Below are 14,929 nucleotides of genomic sequence, written 5' to 3'. Positions count from 1 at the left end.
CCAATAAGTCTTAGTTAACACCACATTACAATGGATGTTGTGCATTAGCTGCCAAAAGGACTAGTCACTACATTAATTTGACTACATATCAAGCCTCGGGCAAAAAGGTGTATATAATATGAAGCACACTCCAAAACACTTCTAATGGTCCTCTGCTAATGAAAGCTTGATTTACAGACTTGAATAACTCAATTAGACCTGCGAGGACTGCCCCATGTTGTGAGGCTCTGTGATTAGACAGCCGTCTGTATTTTGTACCTATGTCCAGGACTGACTCACTCACTCACACTCTCTCTCTCTCTTTCTCTGCCAGGTCAGATGAAGACACACTGGTGCAGAAAATGCCCCTCAAAATAAAAGCCAGGTTGGAGACTGGGCTGCCCTTTGATAGCGGCAGAAATGAATGTGTCACAGCATAGGGAGGGAAGTACAAGGGTGGCTGGCATTCTTTGATCCAAAGCTTTACCCAGTGCAGCTGGCTTCCCTTGTGGCTTTCAAAATAACTAGACCCTCTCAATATCCCCATCTAGAAGCCCCCATCACACATTTCCTGCCCCCTCCCCTCCCCGACCCCACCACTCTCCATGCCTACCACAATTCATATAAGGGCCCCAATAAATAACCTCAACCCATCTGTGTAGTGCTCACAATTACTACAGCAACCGTTCCTCAACAGCAAGACACCGAACTCCTCCCCATTCGGAAAAACCTAAATGTGTCATTGTGTATGGTCCCTGTTTATATGCACAATATAATAGGGGTTATGAGGTCTATAAAAACAATTTACACAACTAATTATTACTTCCTGGTCCATTAATCACATTTTGAGAGACTCTTTCAACAAGTAAGCTCAGATATGCAAGGACCAAACCACTTCTCACGCAACGGTTCTGCAAACAGATCCCACCACCATCATCATCATCATCATTACTGATTTCATCGCTCTTGACTTATTTAAGACATTTTTTGGTGGAAAGTAATCTTATTTGTGATAATGTGTGTCTTACCTCAGGGCACTAACAGACCAAACGACTAGCACGTGATCAAATGGTGGCAGAACCACATGAAGGGGGGAAGTGGTTCCCAGACACTGATGTCAGTATCTGGGTGGGTCATTGAAAGCATAAACAACAAATAAAGAGCATTACCTCAGCATAATGAGCAAACAGTGACAGTACATCTCTCTCAACACTTTCACCACTGTGACGTGATGGAGGACGTGGATAGCGAGTTAGAAAAACACTACTTGCGAGTTGATTCACAAGTGTTGCAGCAGCCAAATGGTGGAAACCCGTGCAGAGATACTGATCAACCTGTCACCCACATCAACAAACTTGTAGCAAAAACTTTGGAGGACATCTGTCTATACTTCAGGTCATCAAAACCTGGAGAAAATGGTGCATGACAACAAAATTGCTGCAACGGATCATTATTAGGAACCTTACAAGTTCAGAAAAGCGTCAGCTGTCTAATGACGCAAGTTTGGCCTGTGATGGATAACATATGTCAGCAATCAGAGTGACACTTTTACACAAAGGTTTTTAGTTTGCAGACTAAAATGTTATTAGAGCATGTGGTGCATTGTTAACAACAAAGATAATATAGTTCAATTATACAGATTAAAGAGTTTAAAAACACTGCACATGCAAAAAAAACTGTTAAAAGAATAGAAAAAGGAAACCATCACTTAGCAAGGAAATATATAAAAATGACACAAATTAGGACATTTTAAAATGCAAAATGTGTAAAAACAAAGACAAGTAAAAACCACATATAAAAGCATCACATTTAAGTGAAAGAAGCTTTATGTGTTTTGAGCAGTGATTTCAAACTGCAGATGCACAGACATCTTAAATTACTAGCTGAGACAGTAAGATGTATTGGAATAGATATCGTGATTTAGATAGATATTAGGGTAGAACGTGTTTTGACAGACAGAGACAGAGCCTCAAAGCTCTAATGTGTAACATTCCATGGTAAAAGGTTGGAGTATGGCTGAAAACACCAAGGTGCGCCAACGAACAGTTTCAGAAGTGGAATCTCCCGCTAAAAGAAAAACCTGGCAGAACAGCTGTTTGATGGGATAAATGCTTATTGCAACTGGGTAGAAGAGGGGTTTGGGTGGTGCAAGATTACCTATGTCATGTAGAGATGTTGGCAGTCTTTATGTACTCCTCAGGGGGCGACATGTTTTTCCTTGGAGCTCTTTTGATCGAGTATTTTGAAATTTATTCAAAAAGACATGGGTAACCAAAGTTGTGAGCTAAAATGGGTGTAATGACTTACAGGGATTGAAAAGATTTTTGGAAGAGACATGTGCAGGGAGTTACCGTCGAGACACAATGAGATAAATGCAAGTGTGAATGACAGCTGATGGAACAGCCATTTTCACACAAAGATCAGTTTAAAATCAGAACCTAATATTGTGGAAATATTTCCAGCAATTTCAGAAAAAAACTTTAGAATTTTTAAATATGAATCTACTGCATTAAAAATGACTTTAAAGTTGAAATAAAATAAAAAAAAACTTATACAACACTGAAAAAATATTTGCTGTAGCTTTGCAAAGGTAGTTATTTATCACAATACATTAGCACTGAATTGGGTGTGTGTGTGTGTGTGTTAAACTTCGGCAGTCACTGCTTATTACGAGCAGTGCTCCATCTCTTGGAGACACCCTTCACATATTTATCTAACAATCAAGCAATCTCATGCAAATTTGAATGAATTTGTTTTTCATTCCGATTTCACCAATGTGATTATGCGATTGCCACACAGGGGAACTGGGTGTTTTGTTTGACAATTCAGTAAAGTGGGGGCACATGTCAGTCAAGTCAAGGTCAGATATGATGATCAAAACAAACACAATCTGGTTTCCTCACCCGGGAGTTAAGCTAACCCCTAACCCCCCATGATCTGTGTGGCATAACACAGGAATAGAGAGCACCCCAAAAGCCCCAGGGCTTTGGCCTGTACAAGTCAAAGTCCTCTAATCTAATTTATAAAAGAAAGTCTGGCAATGTTTTCCTCCCAGGAAGGACATTTGTATATCAGAGCAAGGTTACTTTATCTCATTGTCTCTGAGAGAGGTCTACAGCAGCTAACCCTACTTAAAACTCAGAGTGAAGTTACAAAGAAGAAAAAAAAAAGGGAGGAAAAAAAACAGAGGAAAGAAGAGAGCGGGGAATTGGTCAGATTCAAACAACCTCTACCACTATTGACATCCTTTGGCCCTTAAGCCGAGCAGACAGCCTCCATGACTGGTTTTATTTTACACAACCATGATCCCGTTCCTTGGGGGAGAGGAGATCACTTTCATTTCGACCCCTTACTTACTCTGGCTCCTGAGCTTTCGACTTCAGGCTAGTGTACTCCTTTGGGTCTAAATGCCAACCTCACACTCGAAGAGAGGGGTCATGGATTGGGGTCTAACGCTTTTAGAGGAGAAAGAAGGATGGGGGATCCTTCTCAAAAGTAGCCCCCTTCTTAACATGGCTGGCCTGAGATGAATCCTTTGTTAAACACTAACATATGATAGCATTTGAGAGACTCCAAGCCATTTGGAGCAACCTCCCTTTCGACTTGAGGTAAAATTGATTTTTCGGGGAAACCGAAATGATCGTGTGGTCTTTTTAATGACTCAATTGTGAGGTGGAAAGATCCTCAGTGTTACATCCAAATACACAAGACACCCCTTCCAACTACCAGTGAGCTGTTGTGTACAAATACAATCTAGTGATGAGGGGGGAAAATGCCCGAACGATCACGTCTCCAGCATTTACTCAAAATGTCAAAGGACAAGTGTGCATTTGAGGTCAAAGCAGGGTCTTGCCACTGAAACACTCAAGGAAGGACTAAGGAAATAAACCCTGTAAATCAAACAGGGAAAACAAAGCTAAATTGGAAACACACTTGGGACACTGAACAGTCTAGACAAAAGCATGTGCATGCGTGTGTGTGTGTGTGTGTGTGTGTGTGTGTGCGCGCAATCATGAGCTCAAGCTGAATCAAATTTTCACTCTATGCAGTGCATTTTACATAAGGCTTTATGACATAAAATAACTAAATTATGCCAACTTCTATTCTATTTTTGTGTCCCAAGCTGTGGGCAAAAGTTTAAAAAAAGCTCAAAAATCTGTGAAACCATCATGGCCAAATGCTATAAAGAAGTCCTCATTAAAAACAGCCATCAAATTCATCCGAGTACACACGCTTGGGTACAGAGGGCTTCTGGACAGAGCGCTAATGACATAGAATTGGGTGTCTGTCGGAAATAAAAATGTTCTGTGCATCGTCATAACCCCACCACAAATAAACATGGAAATCCCTGAAACTGCCCCTGATGTGTATTCCTGTGTTACAAACCTTCACATACAGAGAGCAGGGGACACAGACAAAAAAAGGTGAAAAGTAGAAAAATCACTGTTCAACTTCCTCTTTCAGTGTTACCACTAACCTTTGTGGTACTTAACAAGTAAATGGATCCAATTGCAGTAAGTCTGCCAAAAAGAACCAGGACCCCTAATCAATTCCAGACAATCTGCAACTGGAGATTTCGACAGGGCCTGATCATATTCCACGGTCCAACCTTGAATACAGACCTCCACAGCTCTATATAACAGTCAGTGCAATTATTTGCGTGTCAACAGAAGTAATTCAGTCACTCTTTCCACTGAACATCATGTGTTAATGGAGCATATTTGAAATGCAAACCTTGCTTAAAATCTTCAGTATACACAACTTGCCTGTGGGGCAGTGCATTATGAATGTAGCCCTCTAAAAAATAATCGGAAATGTGTGAAGTAAATCGATAAAGAACAGGATAAACATGAAAATAACATAGGCGTCACCTAATATTACAAATTACATACAGAGGTAAGTAAAAATCCATGCAGATTATTGATGGCTGACAATGGTGAGTGCTATTGCCTTTGTATTTGACACTCTCTAAAACTGATGTAAAGAGGCAGCCAAATCCTGTAATCTCTCTTAATTGCAGACAATTACTCTAAGCTTTTTTTCCCCCTCAGTTAATGCTCACTGTAATTAGCAGTGAGTAAATGACTTGGTTTTGGGGAGGCATCCAAAGTCAATTTTATTATAATGTAACCAAACTTAATTTCAAAATAGGAGTCAATAAAGACCTACAGAACCCTTTAACCTCCATCTCCCTAAAAAAAGGAGATCAAACATTCCTGTGTATTAAGATCAGCTGGGAACTAAAAAAGTCATTGAAATGCTGGCATTTTCATGGGAGAAAGGTGTCCATGAATTGTTCTCAGACAGGTGGAATTAAAAGGTCTCCACAGAGTACCCCGTGGAGACCGGGAAGCTGTTAAATCTCACAATGCTTAATCCTCAAGATGTGTGCAGTCAGCGTGGCTGTGTGTGGACGGGGCAATAAACACTTATCTGCAAGTTAAATTCTGCTAATCGCAAAGCCCATGTTCTTACATCCTGCTTACAAAGTCTATAGAGAGCAAATGTGATTTCTTTTCAGTCTTTATGGAACTCCGCAGTGCAGTATTGTCGTGATCGTAACGTCCTCAGACACCATCAGTATCAACAAAACTGCTTCTCACAACTGATTTACAAATGTTAGAATGTTTCACTTAGTTTAGTTTGTGTTTATTGACTCACTTGATGCTAATGCACTGGTGAATCCTGCAGAAGGTCTCAAAGATGAAGAGGCGGGCATTCTCGATAAAGTCCTCCAGGCAAGCAACCAGGAAGAAGTCATTCACAAGAACCTGAGAGACAGGAAAAACATTAATTAACAGCAGTATAAACGTGAATATTTCTGCCTGGTCATAGGGCTACTTCAAAACTTTTCTTACTACAGGTTATTGTTTGCGGGTGCCGTAATAGTTCAATGCGCAAAGGAGTCTTCAGACTGAATAGAGGAGTAATGAGAGAAGCACCATATGTTTCAGTATGTCAGCTTGTAGGAATTCAAGTCTTGGTCAGTTGAAACAGAAATCTATACACTAAAACCAAAAAGCCCAGTTCATTTTGAAGCAGACATATTATATATAGTATAAAATAGAGGACCATACTGGCCACACAACAGTCAGTTGGAAGCAAAGTCAATCCACACCATGCAAGGTGCTTCGAATCAACCACAGATATTTGAATTCTTTGGCCACCACATGAGACAACACAGAAAAACAGAGTTGACCACACAAATTACCACATTGTCTGTGCTTCAGTTTCAGGTCTCCTGTGCAGCAACCCAAAATTTGACAGTTACAGTCATCCAGTGGCGGCAGCAGCACCAGCCCAAATAAACTCACAGATTACAGTAATTCTTTTCAGCCATCCACTTCGAGCATCACCTTTGCCTGGTTACCAGTAAGAATTATGGACTTCCTTGCACTCTGACACTTTTGCATAAGGCTCATTCATCTATTGTAAATGTTCGTGACCCAGGTATGGCCCTAAAGGTATAGTGTGTGAAGTGCTCACTCTTTGCATTCCAACTCTACAATGAGTGTTATTTCACATCACAGAACTCAGTCTTCAGAAGTTCACAGAGAACTACACAGAGCTCTCGATTTGCTTAAGCTTAGAATGCTGCCATCTGCCCATAGTTCTGCTTGAATAAATCCCAACTACATGGCACTATCAGACAACGCACAATTCAGCTATGACAAGGCTTATCTAAGGCTGGTAAAACTTTGAAGAGTTAAGTGCCCTAATTACCTGGGATTCAGACCACAAAGCTAAAACAAAACTCTGAAAGGGGCATATACAGCCCTATATGTGCAAGTTCCGACCATAGGTGGGCTTATACTTTTTGTTATTTGACATTTAAGCACCTAACATCTGACAGTGATTCCAAATTCAGGTGGAGTGGGCAAGAAACTAAACTAAAAAAAAAAGTATTCAGCCTTTACAGGACAATTTAAACTCCCCCCCTCTTGTCTCATGCTATGCAATACCTATATTTTTTCTATTACAGCAATCACAAAATAAAAGGCTCAAAGTTGATGCATTACAAGTGCTCATCAAGACAACAGCCCATCTCAATGGGATATCAGTTTACCGTAATCGCTCCACGCTCTATGATTTTTTTTAACCTTTGAAATAATGTGCCATTCAAAGTCGTGTGTGTAAATTTCAGCAGGGGGGGAAAAAAGGGCACCGACTTCAAACAGAACCATTTTGGGAAAAGTTTGCAGACCATCACAGGCAATGCATTAGGAGGTGCCGTTAAACATTTTTGGAACCACCCACCTCGCCAGACCTGCTTTTGAACTAAACAAGGTCAATAGAGGGCTTTTGTGCCTACTGGACATGCTCTGATAAGACTGACAGGTAGACCAGTGTTAAAAGCACCTGTAATAACTTGGGCTCTGACCTCAGTGTTAGTTGGGATTGAGCATCTGTTTCAACCACTGAGGAGCCTCTGTAAACAGAACCCTATGAGGCAAGGTCAAGCCTCATCCAGAGAGCTTCTAGGAAGTGAGTGTTTAACAAAGCTAGTGATTGGGGGCATGTGTCATGTCTTAGCTGAAATTGGATACAATTATAATACTGTTGATAGTACATGTCATCATTTGGAGATGGGCCCGAAGGCCTTTGCACAGGAAAAAATGTTTTCATTTTCTCCTGGAGCATGCTGTGGATTTTTTTCTGCTGCCATGCAGAGATATTTCGAGACTATAACTAAAAATAAATCTGCCCAAATTAGTTTGTTTATGACTTCCTCATTTGTTAAATAATCCTGAAGCTCAAGACGCTTTGTATTAGCTTGAATGTAGGCTAAAACGAAACGGAACCTTCAGTAAACCGCTGACATAATTTCTAAACATTTACTCCTGGGAAAGAACCATTTGATCAGGCCAGATGTTTTTCATTCTCAAAGTTTATCGTTGAGAGGCAAAAGATGAAAAAGGGGCCAAACAACCCTTTGCCTTTTATTCTTCTGCAGGTCCAAACTATCAAGGCATTTGGTAAAAACAGATTACAGTGTGTACGCAAAGAATGCAACAGTAGATCAAGTTTCACAAAATATACATATAGCACAACACCAGCTATGACACCTGGGGCTTAATTTCTAAACACACAAAAAAGGCATATGCCACTTTCTACAACAAACTTGACGGGAAACAAACGGTCCTTCATGAACTGATGCGTACGCACACAAATGTGAGAGAGGTGAAACTGCGACTCCGGTGGCAGAAAATTTTCAAAATGATACAACTGTGTATAATAAATTCAAATATTACTGCTCACACCAAGATCATTTAATTGCCACAACTGAAGCCACTCACATTCAATTAAATGAGGAGGGAATAAAAGGAATGTAATCATACTGTGCAATGAAGCACGATAGTTTATTTGGCTCTGCTAGAGGATGAGGCAAAGGGAGAAAATCATTTCAGAGACTAGTAAGATCTGCTGGTTACAACTTCCACACGCTTTTTTGGCCACAGTATAAAACCTTTTTTGGACCTGGCTTTCTGATTATGTGAACTTGCTCTTCTTCTCTCTGCATTTGCCATGAATTTGAGGTCACTCCCTATCAATGAATATTAATCCGGGGCATATTTTTGACTATTTATGGCCAAGTACGGGCGTTACCTGAAGCTCAAAAAAGCTGTTGAGTTGATTGGGATTTCTAAAGGGAAACTGATGTGGGACATGCATGCGCATGGCTTTATACCCCAGAATATTTATGCATTTCTGTATTTCGTACACATGCCAACTTTTCAGGCGTACATACAATGCATATAAATGAGGCCCCCGCTCTCTCAAAAACACTCTCTTTCTCTGTCTTTTCATCTCTTTCTAAATCTGATTACTCTCCTTTGACTGTGTCCCTTGGAACTGACCAGGTCCTTATAAGGGGGCTTTTCAACCTGCACCTCACCAGCACACGATTTGGTCACAGCTTTTAAATAAATGTGAGCTCCTCTTTTACTTTTTCACTGTCAGTGTTGGCCTTGATGATCATCTCTTCCTGCTCTGTTGCCAGTAATTATTAATATTACTTTGTATAGTTATTGTTTCTAGTTTATATCACTTAAGAAAACACTTGCATTGCCATATCTTGAATACAAATAAGGTTGTGGCAGCATGTGAGAAACACAGAGGACTCTGTCATAGTAAAACATCCAAGTCTTTAAGAATTACATTTAAAAATCCACCATGTACAGCAAAATGAATGAATGAAGTTGACTATAAAATACAAAAAATTCATAAGCTGTATATCATTATAAGGACCTTCTTGAGTGTTATCAGTAAATTAGATTACATCTAATCTGGGATATGTATAAATGCTACTAATTAAACAAGCAGCTGAATAACAGATAAGATACTGCAATCCTGCAACGATTAACCAATCATTAATAAATGATTAAATATATTAAATTAATCTGTTCTGATAATAGCTTAATCTGAATGTTTCTGTCATTAAAACTCAGCTTCTTCAATGTGAATATTATCTGGTTTCTTTGCTCCATATAACAAAGATATCATTGAAACTGAATCATTTTTTGTGGACAAAACAAGACATTTAAGAACATCATCATTCGAAATTTGGGAAACAATGACATTTTTCAACATTTTCTGAATTTGTTTTGGAACAAACTATTAATCTATCCTATCCTCTTATTCTAGTCAGTATGCTTTAATGACAAATTTATCTCGTTTTTAAAACAAATTATTACTGAACAGTTGCTTGCTGCTGTTTGACTTTGATTCTATGGAGAAGGTTTCACAAACAAATAAAAGTGGATTCTGACAAACAACAGAGATTTGTATGGGAGCCAAACAAATTGCAATATGTCGTTCATGTTTCATTCTCCACTGAGCCGTAAATATCTAAATTGAATTTAGTTATCACAAATTTAATCACAGCATCCTCTGTGCTCAGTATTGTAATCAACATACCAAGAGGACTTTGACAGTACTCCTCCCCTGTTCTATTCTATTCTCACATCAAGGACTACATTGAATTTTCGATAACAAACCAACATTGAAATAAATGCTCTAAATTGTGGAACTATGACCAATCTCCCTCTGAAATGTGAGTCTGCACGCTTCTGTGAAGACAGTTCTGCTTATAAAGCTTTTACTGTTGACTACTGACCTGATGGGTCAATTACAGGCCATCGTAAAATCTGAGTGCACTCTGAGTCATACAGTGTCCAAGAAGACCTCTATTCCTGACAGTGTGATACAAGGCCCTAACTATCACTGTTCTGTCAGCACTGACTGGACCCACGCAGAAGTCCAGCTAAGAGAAAACTGAGCGAACAGGCCGATCACATGATTACTAACCATGATTACTAACCATGTTTACTACTATGCTCTGTGTGAAAGTTTGGGAGTCACTCGCACAAATCAGAGGTCTGTAGCGTTATGGTCACAGAGAGGCACAATGAATTTCCTTCTCATAGTTTGAGAACAACAGCTTGAAATAAACGTTGTTGAGGTCACTACTCACCGACTCACACTCCCGGAGTTTCTTCTGAGCACTGTCAAAGTCAAAGTTCACGTACAGACACTCCACAAACTCCGTAATTGGGTCTTTGTAGGTGTAGGATTCCTAAAAAAAAAACAAGTATCAGCATATTTAATGAAGTCCAAAATGTATTTACATACACAGCAAAATGTATCTGTAAATTTGACACAATTATGAAAATAGCATCCCAAATCCGAAAAATATTAAAAAACAAAAAAACAACACTACATAAATCCTAGTGCTGTTGTAATGACTTTATTTAAACTGTATTTAAACTGGCCACCTGCTGGGCACAATAGCTAAATAAACAACAGTTTACAAGGTCTTGAGCAAAAACACATTGTGAACTCCGAAAGGTCACAAATCATGCTTACAGAAAGAGTTGCAACCTGACCTGAGGCCCCAGAACAGAGGAGTGAGCACATGTTTTAGTGATTACCCACAACCCCGGACGCTGCTTAGATCGCTGAAGTATCTGGTGCCATTGGTAGAGCAGGCTTTGGCACATTACATTCAGTCAGCTCACGACCATTTATCAAAAGTAACAGGTTTAAAGATTCTCCAGCTTAGTTCCAAACTCCAAAATACATGCACTGCTCTTAAAAGAAGTGTTAGTGATGCCACTGGTTTGCACAGTCTGTAACTCATCCTTCAAGGCATGCATAGCCTATTAGCAATCCCCTGATAACTGTGAAAAGGACGTCTGTTACCTGCTGTATGACCTTCACCAAATCCTTCAGAACCTGCCGACGCTTACGGACATCCTTGTTTGTGATGACCGCTGTGGTCAGGTAACGCAAGATGTGGGGGCACATAGTCTGGATAGCATTGAGGTATCTGGAATAAGGGAGGATAAAAGTAATCACTTATCAGAGCAAAGACATGATCTTTACAAGGACACATCATATAACATTTTGGCTGCTTATTGGTCTCCTGGCATTAAGATGAGAGAAAAAGCCTTTGCAGCTGAACAGATAAATGTCCTGACAGGACTCCCTCACTGCTGGACATGGGTCCCAAATTTAAGCGGTCTCTTTCATTACGAGAGGGAGGAGGAAAAGGGAACCCTGACAAGAAGATACAGATCAGTGAGCAGGGACCTGCCCAGTAGCTGAAACCCAATCCATCAGGGACTGATGTTTCAACCACAGGTCAACTGGCTAAGGGCTGAACACAAGAGACACAGAGCTGTTAAAGCCTGATTCTAATCCCACCCCAGCATAACATCTGTGCACAAATACAAGTATACATCACTTTCCTTGTCAAGATGGCAATCAGTCAACATAACTGTATCACCACAACTCTATTGATTTCTTGACATGCATCTTCAAAATCTGACCAAATAAAATAACAAAAGAGGAAGTGGTGTGGGTTCCTTCAGGTCTCATACGACTGAATCAGGAGGAACACATGGTGTGCCAGTTTAATTAGCAGAAACAATTAAAGGGACAGGGGGACCTGTGGCAGTTGTGATGTCAGGTCTAAATACAGAAGTGGGCTGCTTTCTCTCTCTCTCTCTCTCTCTCTCCCTTTGTAGTTGCTTGACTCCCGTGGAAGACCGCAATGCTCCACACTGTGTTCCTGATTATCTTACACCTACACATTCTCCAGAGGGGGCCCCAATAGCAAGCAGTCTTGTATGAGTCACTGTTCCATATCTGGGGGACATTCACCCTACCTCACTTATGAGACTACATACAATTTATTTCCTTCTATCTTTCTCTCTTTTTTTGAGGCAACATTTATCACTGCACTGTTTTGCTGAAGATGCTACTCAGGCATGCAGCCAAGTAATCACGCTTGCATTCAAATTTCAACTTTCCATGGGGTCACTGTAGAGGAACATAAAAAGGGACATGGAAATAAGGTCCTATTTTACACATCAGACCTGACAGATTAATGTACTAAGGTGACTTGGTATGTGTCACAGCAGTTCTCTTTCACCAGGTTGCACCTGTATCTTAATTAGCAAGCCCTTTTTCCCATTTGAGGCCAGGGAAGTCTGTCAATAGTACACAAACAAGGCCTTGGACGAACATCTGCTGACTGCAGGGGTAACGGAGGTCAAATGTGGAGCTGAAGGCCAGCCATTGGTCACCGACTTCAGCCAAAGGAAGTACTGGTCAAGAGATGGGAAACAAGAGTCGAGCCAAGCCTCAGTGGGGAAAACATGAGGTTTTGAGACTGTGAAACTGCAAAGCACACAAAAGTACCTCAGTTTATCCACACAGATGGTTGGGTGAGCTTTTCATGAGTAATTATTGGGCAGGCCTCCTTAATCATCCACAATAAAATTAAAAACTGAGTAAAATTTAGGCAACCAGACATTTGAGTGTGCTGTGTTGTGGTTGCCGGTCATACTGTCTGTGGAACCCAATCATCAGTACAATTATAAAAGCCTGCAATCAGAACGTGGGGAGGGAGCAAAAACATCAAAATAGGTGGTGTGCAAATTTTAACACAGTGTATAAAGTTTCCGATCTGCAATACACATGGTCTCATTCTCGACTTGGAGAGTAAACAGACCACACAAAAACACACACTTCTGAAACCACTTTAAAAAAAATACCAGCAGGGTTCATCAAGAAGCCCACCACCCAAAAATGTGTCATTAAAGTAAATGGTTTTCCCTAGATCAAGTCCATGCATAAAATGACTGACATTTTGTCCAAATCCTTACAGGATCAAGAATAATTTTGGAGACAATACTTTCACCACATGCACACGTTATCTATCGCACAACATATCAGGAAAACAATCTGTTAATAAAGTAAACTGGTATAGACTCTCACAACTATAAAGAGGCAGCTGAATTTTCCAAAACATGACGCAAAATAAATGTTTTACTCTACTTCATGGTTCAACTTAGCTACACAACTTTGCCTCTCCTGTTGTCTTGGTTTAGTGAAAATGTATCTCTTCAATGAACACTAATGAAAAACACACAAGTTTCTGATTTACTGGATATAAAAGAGCAAACGAATCCAAGAAAGTGAAAAGTGGCATTGTATTATAAATGTACTTACTGTGGCTGATACAGAAAGAGCTCAATGATATTGTCTCTGCCCTTAGGGTGGTTGAAGAAAACAAAGAGCGACCAGTGAATGAGCCATGTCCTCTGCTGGAGAGACTGGAGAGGAGAGCTGACAGACTACACGGGACAAAGACAGAAATGTAGGTAGGAGGGACAGACACACAAGAGGACATTAAGAGACATACATACAATCAAGAAAAATAATTGAAAATTAAATTGCAAATTTGTTTCGAGACAGTTATTCGAACACAGGAGGAGCAAGAGATCTTGCCTTCTGAATGCTCATCAATCAAACACAGACAACCACTTTATACTCATTTCCAAGTTCCAAAGTAGTCAGATGAGTGTGTGTGGGTAAGGAATAAAATGCCACAGCAGAGCTGTGCTGAAAGTGAAATGTCAATATGAAGTCTATGTAAGGGAATCTAGATGAGGTATCAAATTCTGAGAAGTGGGGCATTTACATTGTTATCGATAGTCTCTCTCAGGCGGGTGAGGTCCTCCATGGCTGCCTCCCAGTTCTGCATCAGGATCTCAGAGGCCAGCTTGCCCCACAGAGAGTTCAGGGCATTCCTGTCTGTGGATGGAACCTTACAAAAAAGAAAAGATGGGACACTTGCTGAAATAAGCAACACATGTAATTTCAGTGTACATATTTTTTTTTTATCAGATTTTTAGAGCCAAAATTCATTTACCCTTTTATAAAAAACAAATGTAATGTAATTTTAGATGCCAACCACTGCATTGCAGTTGGCCATACAGTCTAAAAATTTAAAACTACCAAACCAAGTAAAGGCATGTGTGTTAATATGCTGTCTGAACAATTTATTAGAGCTACACCAGCTTAATAGCAGTGGAGCTTACGTGGTTTTGTAATGCTGAAGGTCCCTCAAATCTAATTGGATATTAGCAATGAAAGACTTGGGTAATCAATGCCCGTTATGATTGAGGCCTAGCAACGGCACACATTTCAAATGTCATTGGAATTGTCTGCAGCTACGCATAAGCCAATGATTTAGTGTCATGGTCCCACAATGGCCAAAACTGATGCAGCTGAGGTCCAGATATCCTGACGTCTCTTTCCTATTCATGATGCCAAAGTTTCTTTGAAATTGCCACACTCTTGCATAGCAGAGGTCAAATCCATCTGTATTTATATTTAAACAGTGTACTTGTATTGCTGACAAAAACATTCTAAATCAGATATTTGGTTTTAACTACATGCCAAAAAAGTGTCACTGACTGAAATTAAATGAAAAATGAGCTGCACGACTAACTTAAATTTGTAAAAAAAAACAAAAAAAATATCCAAAAAAAAGAATCATCAAACTAAAGACTGGAGCAGACACACTTGGCACCTCTTAGGCAGTGACAGGAGAACTGTCCGACTGTTCTGATGTGACAACAAAGCCATGATGACAAAT

The 14,929-nt window shown here is 40.0% G+C and overlaps 1 protein-coding gene across 1 annotated transcript in view; it reads right to left on the bottom strand.

Annotated features, from left to right (window-relative positions):
* Positions 1-14,929, bottom strand: part of LOC122774642 (eukaryotic translation initiation factor 3 subunit E-A-like) — a 28,074-nt gene that overhangs the window by 3,135 nt on the left and 10,010 nt on the right. Inside the window, exons 6-10 of the mRNA XM_044034099.1 lie at positions 13,970-14,095; positions 13,498-13,622; positions 11,182-11,308; positions 10,454-10,555; positions 5,641-5,750 (exon numbers count right to left, since the gene is read on the bottom strand). Of these exons, the coding sequence (XP_043890034.1) occupies positions 5,641-5,750; positions 10,454-10,555; positions 11,182-11,308; positions 13,498-13,622; positions 13,970-14,095 (590 nt within the window). The remainder of the gene's footprint in view (positions 1-5,640; positions 5,751-10,453; positions 10,556-11,181; positions 11,309-13,497; positions 13,623-13,969; positions 14,096-14,929) is intronic.

This window comes from Solea senegalensis, linkage group LG9 (genome assembly GCF_019176455.1).
Source record: "Solea senegalensis isolate Sse05_10M linkage group LG9, IFAPA_SoseM_1, whole genome shotgun sequence".
Taxonomy (NCBI): Eukaryota; Metazoa; Chordata; class Actinopteri; order Pleuronectiformes; family Soleidae; genus Solea; species Solea senegalensis.
The sequence above is the reverse complement of the archived record's forward strand: the minus strand, read 5'-3'. Positions and strand labels throughout refer to the sequence as shown.